Source organism: Stigmatopora argus, chromosome 13, assembly GCF_051989625.1.
Source record: "Stigmatopora argus isolate UIUO_Sarg chromosome 13, RoL_Sarg_1.0, whole genome shotgun sequence".
NCBI lineage: Eukaryota > Metazoa > Chordata > Actinopteri > Syngnathiformes > Syngnathidae > Stigmatopora > Stigmatopora argus.
This window is the reverse complement of record NC_135399.1, coordinates 17858822-17866950: the sequence shown is the minus strand read 5'-3', so window position 1 is coordinate 17866950 and position 8129 is coordinate 17858822. Positions and strand designations below refer to the sequence as shown.

Below are 8129 nucleotides of genomic sequence, written 5' to 3'. Positions count from 1 at the left end.
AGAAACGGGGCACATCCTGCCTAGAAGACCAGTGGGCTTGAAGGCGATTGCCTGGAAAGCCCAAGACGGAGCCGAGCGGAAGCAGTGGCGAGCCACTCGCTTGTTAGCTAGCTGTCAGGCAAGCTTCGCCCGCCCGCCCGGTGCGGTCGCGGCTGGTTTTCATGGCGCCCCGCAGCTGAAGCAGATGGACAAGGCCGCCGTCATCTACACCATGGAGAACAAACCCATCGTGACATGTGAGTGAGCGGTGCCCTGACCGACGTTAGCTTCGGCCTTTAGCTCGCCTCCCATGTCCGCTTCCGTCGGTCCGCGCTGACACTGCGACGCGCGTGACGTGTTTGTTTGCTAGGTTCACCCGGCTGCTAGCTAGTTAGCCGACAGGTGAGCGGGCCTGCTAGCTGAGGACCCAACACAGTTCGTTCTAGCGCTTTTCTTTGTTATATTTACTTTGGACTTTGTTGGCCTAGGCCGTGGCATGAAAACAACCAGGTTTCGTCCTCGTTGGCCCTTTTCCTGAACCAAACCGAAAGAGGGTTTGAGTTGTTTCGGTAACAGTCTGTCATATTCTCGCCGAGCTGCGCATGCGTGTCAATAGAACCAAGTCGGCCGTGGCTGTCATGAAGAAACGGTTCAAATGTCAGCGCTTGCGTAGTGGGCGCCACGTTTTGGACGGCCAGCAAAAGTAAATCACGTGAGCCAACTTCACCAAAATCTATTAAAAAAAAATAGCCACTATATTCTGTTCTTGCTCTTCTGTCCAGCTACTTTCTTGGAGTAAACAACCACAATCGGAGTACATAACAGGCCCATGTGACACAATGAACTCTTCAGCCTATAAAGATTCTCTCACTCCTTTTAGTATTGATAGTTTTCTCCTGTTTTGTTTAAGAGCGTCGCTTATGCTGCTGCTACTTGTGTTGTTGTTTTGGCCAGGTGCTGGGGACCAGGCATTGTTCACCTCGCTCTACACCTCCCTGGCCCAGCAGCTTCCCAAGGAGCCCATGGAGTGGAGGAGGTCGGTACACGTCAATAATTGCGGCCGAGGAGGTTGTCGCCACTCGAGACAAAAAGGAGCGGACGGATCTGAGGCGAGGTTTCTAAGAATTTTGCGGCCCGTTTCTCCAGGACGTACGGCCGCGCCCCCAAGATGATCCACCTGGAGGCCAACTTTGTCCAGTTCAAGGAGGACTTGCTGCCGAAGGATGGCACCAAAGCACTGCTCACCTTCCCCTTCCTGCACATCTACTGGACCGACTGCTGTGTGAGTACTCCAACACTGGTATTTCCAGATCTCCTAGTTCATACAAAATTAAAATGCATATGGAACAGGCATACTTTGATTAATCCACAAAAATCATGCATGGTTAGTCGACGATTAAAAAAAAAAAAAAAAGTTTGCCGGAAAGAAAATATTGGAGTTGTCGTTTTTAAGGTAATGTCTCCGGTGTGTTTGCCGGCCGTCAGGACACGGAAGCGTACAAGAGTAGCGTGAAGGAAGACGTGAGCCGATGGCAGAGCAGCCTGCGCAGTCACGGATCGGCCGACTGGGTCATCATCGTGGTGGACGGCGGCGACGCGCGCAAGAAGAACAAGAGCAACATCCTGCCCAGGTCTTCCATCGTCGATAAGATCCGCGGCGATTTCTGCAACAAGCAGAACGACAGGTGAGGCGGGACGACGACGGTCGCCTGGTTAACGGCGATAAGCGTGCGGGCGGTCGTCAAATGAAACGGCTTGACCGCTAGCCGACGACGTCACGGAGGCAAAAATGTAACGACCTGGCCCCGAAAGGTGCGTGGTGCTGTCGGAGCCGCTGAAGGACTCGTCGCGGTCGCAGGAGTCGTGGAACGCCTTGCTCCTCAAGCTGAGGACGCTGCTGCTCATGTCCTTCACCAAGAACCTGGGACGCTTCGAGGACGACATGCGCACCCTCAGGGAGAAGCGCACCCAGCCCGGCTGGAGCTTCTGTCAGTACTTCATGGTCCAGGTAAGCGGGGTTTTCCCGTCGTGCCGGGCTCGGGATTTTCGTCCCGCCTGACGGCCTCCGTCCGGCGCTCAGGAAGAGCTGGCGTTCGTCTTTGAGATGCTGCAGCAGTTCGAGGACGCGCTGGTGCAGTACGACGAGCTGGACGCGCTCTTCACCCAGTACGTGCTCAACTTCGCCGCCGGAGGTACGAGTCCGTCGCCGTCGCCGCGGGCCGCCGAGAAGCCCGGCCACTCTGGACGCCCGCTCCCCCCCCGCAGACGCGGCCAAGTGGTTGGGCTCTTTCTGCTCGCCGGTGCTCAACTGGAGCGGCCTCCTCCTGCGCCGCCCCATCGACATGGAGAAGCGCGACGGCATCCAGCGCGGCTCGGCCGGCCTGCTGGACCTGCGCGGCTACCTCTTCTCCAGGCAGTGCACGCTGCTCATCTTCCTGCAGAGACCCTGGGAAGTCACGGGCCGAGCCCTGGAGCTGCTGCACAACTGCGTGCACGAGTTGCGCTTGCTGGAGGTGGGCTCTTAAATCACACCGACCGACGGCATGGCGTGGAAAAACACGGCAGCTCGCTCGCCGACTTTGAATATCCTTGTTTGTGGCCAGATGAACTCGGCGAGCCGTGTGCTAGCGTAGCATCGTCGTTTTTTTGTAGCCTTCCTGAATTATTATTCAGGAGTAAGTAGTACGAGTAGTCTATTTTTGGGCCGCAGTCGCATCTTGTGTAATTTTCTTGGGAACGTGTGGCGGCAGGTGTCGGTGCTGGAGGGGGCGCTGGACTGCTGGGTCTTCCTCAGCTGCCTGGAGGTTCTGCACCGCATCGAGAGCTGCTGTGACCAGGCCCAGCTGGCCGCCAACAACGCGCACACCGTGGGGCTGTGGGTCTACGCCACCGAGAAGGTAAGACCGCATCCCCGTTGTCTATGGTGGACCAAAATTGTATAGCTTGTCATTTTGTTGGTTTTAGCGTATTCCTAGCTCACAGTTAGCATGCGTTGTACTCAACGCATCGCTTTAGGTTCATACTTCAAGGTGTAATGTGTGCAAAAAGAAAAGAATGCTCCGTGACAGCCTTCCCGGCGTTTGATTCCAATTTTCGACTACCTGTATTCCTTCTATAGTAGCAGTGCTCAGTTCCCGCAATATCGGGTTTTGTATCCCAAATTAAGAGCGGCTTTTTTTCCGGCAGCTCAAGTCTCTGGGCAAACTGTGCGGGCTGACGTCCCGTCGGGGTCCCACCTCGGAAGACTTGAACCGGACGGTGGACATCCTGGCCGGACTGGGGGACGAGCGACCCGAGACCGGTAGGCGCACGCCTCCCGTGGAGTTATCCGGGCATCTGTCGTTGAAATTGCCGCGTTCCCTCGCTTTAGCCAACGTCCTGCAGAGTCCCTACAAGAAGCTGAAGGAGGCTTTGTCGTCCGTGGAAGCTTTCGAAAGGCACTACCTGGCAAGTGGTCGCCGCTTAGCCAAGGGACGGACGCCGCCACCGCCACCGTCGCTCAACTCCCGCCTTTCCTCCCCTCAGGAGCTGTCTCAGGCCGCCACGGAGATGTACCGGGCCATCGGGAGGCTGCGCTCGGCCCGGCTGCTGGGCAAAAGCCTCGCCGAGTTTTACATGTGAGTCAGACGCTTTTCGAGTGGTCCAGGTGTGGCTCAATCGCCAGCATGCTCGTTTATCTGAACGTGCTCGTTGCCATTTTTCCCGGTCGCAGGAGCAAAGGCCAACCGGAGCAAGCCGAAGTTTTGCTGACGGACGCCCTGGCTTCGTACGTTTCCGAGGGTTGGACTTTTCCCGTCACTCACACCAGGAAGCAGATTGCCGAGTGTCAGAAGCTGCTGGGACAAAGCGTCGAGTATCCTCCCTCCCCGTTTTCTGTAGCGAGGGGGAATAAAATGCGGCCAAAACGAGGAGCGCCTCCTTTCCTTAGCCAGCTTCCCGCGTCAGCTCGTTAAAGACCAGCGCCTTGCTGGCCGGCGACGCCAACCTGGACACGGACGAGAGGACGCGATTCTGCCGGGACGTGCTGGACTTTGGTGGTGAGCCGCGGCCGGCCGCTTTGCCCGGCGCGGGGTCGGCGACTTCCGCCAAGTGCCCGCTGGACATGGGTGTCTTCGCTCGGCTCACGCGGCTACGCTTCCTACCGGGCGGCGCCTGCGTGCACTCGGGTGCCCTTCTGCAGGTACGATTCCCATTACGCACTGAGTTTATCGCTAGTGGACGTGGCGCGCTTTGGAAGCGGGAGGGTGGCATCGAATGAACGTTCTTTTGATTCGCTGCCAACCTGCCCACGATTGGACGCCTTTGACGGCCGCCACCGGATAAATAGCAGATGCTTTCATCTTTATGTGAGAAAAATGCTTAAGATGACTCCATTTAATGTCTGTGCATTGATTTTGGATTTGCTGCCCATCCATCGTCACCTTGCAAGTCGATGCTTTGACAAAAAAAAGGTAAAAATTGGGTTATTTCCCAACCGATGATTTCCTGAACATCAAAGCATTTGCTCTTTACCGAGTGGCTACCATTGACGCCGCGAGACGTCTACGCTTCCATTTCAATTGGATTTCTCAACTCGTTCCAGTTTATAGCCCAAGGATGGACGCTTACGCCGTAGATTTGTGTCATGCGGTGCTTTATGACCACCCCGGTTTGTGATTGGACTCAGGTGGAGCTCACGCTACATTGCTTGATGCCGGTGGGCGTGCAGCTGGAGGAAGTGGCCGTCAGCCTCCACCTGGACCCCGAGCACGGCTCCAAGGGGGGCGGCCACAAGCACGGCGCCGGCGCCTTCCCCGACACGGTGGAGCTGGAGGCGGCCGCGGGCACGGCGGCGGGGCGCCGCTCCTCTCTGAGCGCCGGCCCGGCGCCGGAGATGGACGAGGCCCACGACCGCAGCCCCACCGACGACGCCCTCAGCTCGGCCGGCGTGGTCTGCAAGAACGCCCACCTGGTCATCCGGCGCCGTGACGGCGGCTCGCCCCAGGACGAGGCGCGCGCCCCCGCCGGGAATCCCCCGGCCAACGCGCCCCACGTGGCCCCGAATGAGGGGGCGCGCGCGCTGAGAGCCCGAGACATCACGCTGGAGCCCGGGGATAACGTGGTGGTGCTCACGGCGCCCGTGAGACAAACTCTTGTTTTTATCTGATTGATTGATTTGAAGCAAAACGACTCTTATTTTTGTTTTGTCAAGAGCGACGAGTCGGGCACGTACACGCTTCGCCAGCTGCGCGTGGCCCTGGCCCGAGTCAGCTTCGTCCTGCCGCACATCTACCCGGCCGTGCAGTACCACGTCTACTCTCAGGAACCGCAGCTCACCGTCCAGCCGCTCTCAGGTGAGCCCTCCGTCCTTTTTTTTCCCCCAAAGACTCAAACGAAAGAATTATACTAATACGTTTTTTTGTCTGTCCAGAGCCGCTGCTGGCCGGCCTGCCGCAAACGGTCAAGTTCACCCTGCTGACGGGTCACTACGCCGTGAAGAAGGGCGACGCCCTCCAGCTCAGCAACAGCGACGGCATGCCCGTCCTCACCCGGGCCAGCTGCGCCGCTCGCATCAGCAACACGGGCACGGGTAAAAGAGCGTCTGATTGGCGACCCCGCGCTCGCCGAGGCCGACCTTCGATTGTCTCTCAGCGCCGCGAGAGAGCGTGCTGTCGGTGCAGTCGTCCGACAAGGTGACCAGCATCAGTCTGCCGCCCACCCCGCCCTACCACGCGCTGGAGTTCCACCTGGAGGTCCTGTGTCTCATCCCGCCCGGAGCGGAGCGGCCCGTCGACGAGCGGCTGACCAACGGCGAGGTCCGGCGACGCCCCCGCAGCTACAGCCACCCGGACACGGCCATGACGGCCATCGACCAGAAAGTGAGTCCGAGAGCCTTCAGAATCATCGGTGAAATTAAAGGACCACATCTTACGAGTTACTCCCCCGCACTTCCTGACACATTTTAAGAATTTGATTCAATACATTTCCCCATAAAATTGTTACTTTTACTTCAGCATGACTTTTAAGTGCCCCCTTGTACCCTGCATTTTTTTTTGGCTTGGGCGAATGCACTTTTGGAGAATTTTGAATTCATTTCCGTTTGTCTGCAGATGTCCATCGACTGCCCGTGGTCCATCTACTCGTCCCTGCTGGCCCTCACCTTCCACATCCCCTTCAAGACGGAGCACTCGCTGCTGTCCGCCGGAAACCGGTGCGCCCCTCCGGACCGCTCCCGTTCCGGCAGCCACATTCGGTCAAATGTGGCGGTCGACTGCGCCGGGCCGCCGACGTCTCATTGCTCCCGCCGTGTTTTCAGGAAGTACATCCAGGTTTGCGTGCGCAACGTGTCCGATTCGGACTTTACGCTGGCCCAGGTCAAACTGGCTGAGAAATGGCCGGCGCTTCAGGAACGAGAGCAGCGGCGGCCCGAGGTGGAGATGCGATCTCTCAACGCTGCCGCGGAGCAGGTAACGGAGATTTACTGCCACTGGCATTAAAAAACAAAAACAAAAAGGTTCTTCGCACAACATGAGACTAGCTACGATTGATGGAAACGTGTTGGTGTTTAGTTGTTGTGCAGTAAGCAGAGCGTGTTCTGCTTGTGGGAGGTCAAGTGCGCGGGCGAGCTCCCGTCCAGCGTGGCCTGCGTCTTCTCCGCCAGCTTCTTCCCCCGCGGGCACTGTGGTGCCACCGACGCTTTCAAGCTATTCCACTACCACTTCCTGTTGGACAGGGTGCCCGTGAGTAACATCTGCCCGCTCGTGGAAATTTGAAGTGGATTTAGATGATCGGCCGTCAAGTGGAACGTGAGGTTTTAATATGAAACGCGTTTTGTTTGAGGCTTCATGCTACTATAGAATGGAAATGAGCAGTGTTGAAAACAAAGCAATTCAATGCCACACGCCGCCGAAAGGCTCAAAGTACATATTTGTCGTCCCGCAGACTCTGTACAGCGTGAAAGCTGACATCGTTCCCCCGGCCAGCGAGCCACACTGTCGCTCCGGCGCCCTCTGCGAGCTGGACGTCCTCATCTCGCGACTGTCGGCGGCGGCGGCCGACGACGACGACAAAGCGGACGCCGACGGGAAGCTCATGTACGAAGGTAGGACTCGGCGGGGCCGCCGGGAAGGAAAAATGCACGCGTTCGGCTTTGGAATTCTCTCGGGCAGTGGCGGACAGCAGCAGCAACTGGGCGCTGTGCGGCAAAAGTTCGGGCCTGGTGTCGCTCCCGTCGGCCGCCGTGTCGCCGCACCGAGTTCGCATCGAGGTCATGCCGCTGTTTGCCGGTCATCTTCCGTTCCCCAAGATCCAAGTCCTCAAGTACCTTCCTCACAACGCCGCCGTCCAGCCGGACGCCGGTGAGTAGCATGCTCGTAGCATGGCTAAACCTGAGGCTAACCACCGCCGCCACGTGGTCCTCAGACGGCCCGGTGGAGAACGACAGCCTGTCCCTCCTGGACGAGGCCACGGCCGACACGGCCAGCGTGCGCAGCCGCGGCAGCGTCCAGTCGCTGGGCGAACAGCAGCAGCAGCGGGGTGCCGCCATGCCCCGCCTGGAGCCCTTCAGCCCGGGCCAGGTCTTCAACCACAGCCTCACCCGGCAGGTCCTGGTCATGCCCACCGCCGACGACCACATCTTGGAGGTCCACGCCACGTGACCCGAAGGTACCCGACAAAGACTTTGTACAGACTCGAACGCGTCCGAACCAGCGCGTGTGTGCCGGCGGGCCACCAAATGAAGAGAGTGCGCCAAAGCTAATTGTTTGTCTTTAAGCACGCACGCCCGTGTATATTGTAAATGTCCCCCCGCCCCAAAAATCCTCTTGGATTGACAGTTGTATTATTAATAAAATTCTCAATTACAATCATCTTCCTGTTTGATGAATTTTGTGCCGAATGTCGTCTTTCGTGAGGTGGAGCGTGTTGACCTCGGGGTTCTTTTAAAAGTGCAGAAAAAGACGTTAATGGGGACAAAAAAATAGTTTTTGCAAAGCTAGCCTGACTGGCTTTTTCTTATTTTTTTAAAAAAATTATTGACCTATGCAAAATTCAAATTCAGAGAATGTAATGTCGTTTTTATAATGCAAACAAATCACTATCTTCAATAAGGTCAAATAAAGCTAAGAGAAATTCAACCTTTTTATTTAGGCTATTAAACTGCAGTGGTAAAT

General features: G+C 57.2%; 1 protein-coding gene across 1 annotated transcript; it reads left to right on the top strand.

Annotated features, from left to right (window-relative positions):
- Positions 1-31: 31 nt before the first annotated feature.
- Positions 32-7828, top strand: trappc10 (trafficking protein particle complex subunit 10). Its single transcript, XM_077616895.1, has 23 exons — positions 32-236; positions 934-1015; positions 1126-1261; positions 1465-1664; positions 1792-1987; positions 2060-2171; positions 2245-2492; positions 2730-2876; positions 3166-3280; positions 3350-3426; positions 3505-3596; positions 3692-3832; positions 3925-4159; positions 4646-5098; positions 5171-5312; positions 5390-5548; positions 5611-5837; positions 6069-6169; positions 6275-6425; positions 6528-6698; positions 6901-7060; positions 7128-7316; positions 7381-7828. Exons 1-23 carry the CDS (start codon positions 185-187, stop codon positions 7614-7616), a joined length of 3822 nt encoding a protein of 1273 aa, XP_077473021.1. The 5' UTR covers positions 32-184; the 3' UTR covers positions 7617-7828.
- Positions 7829-8129: the final 301 nt, after the last annotated feature.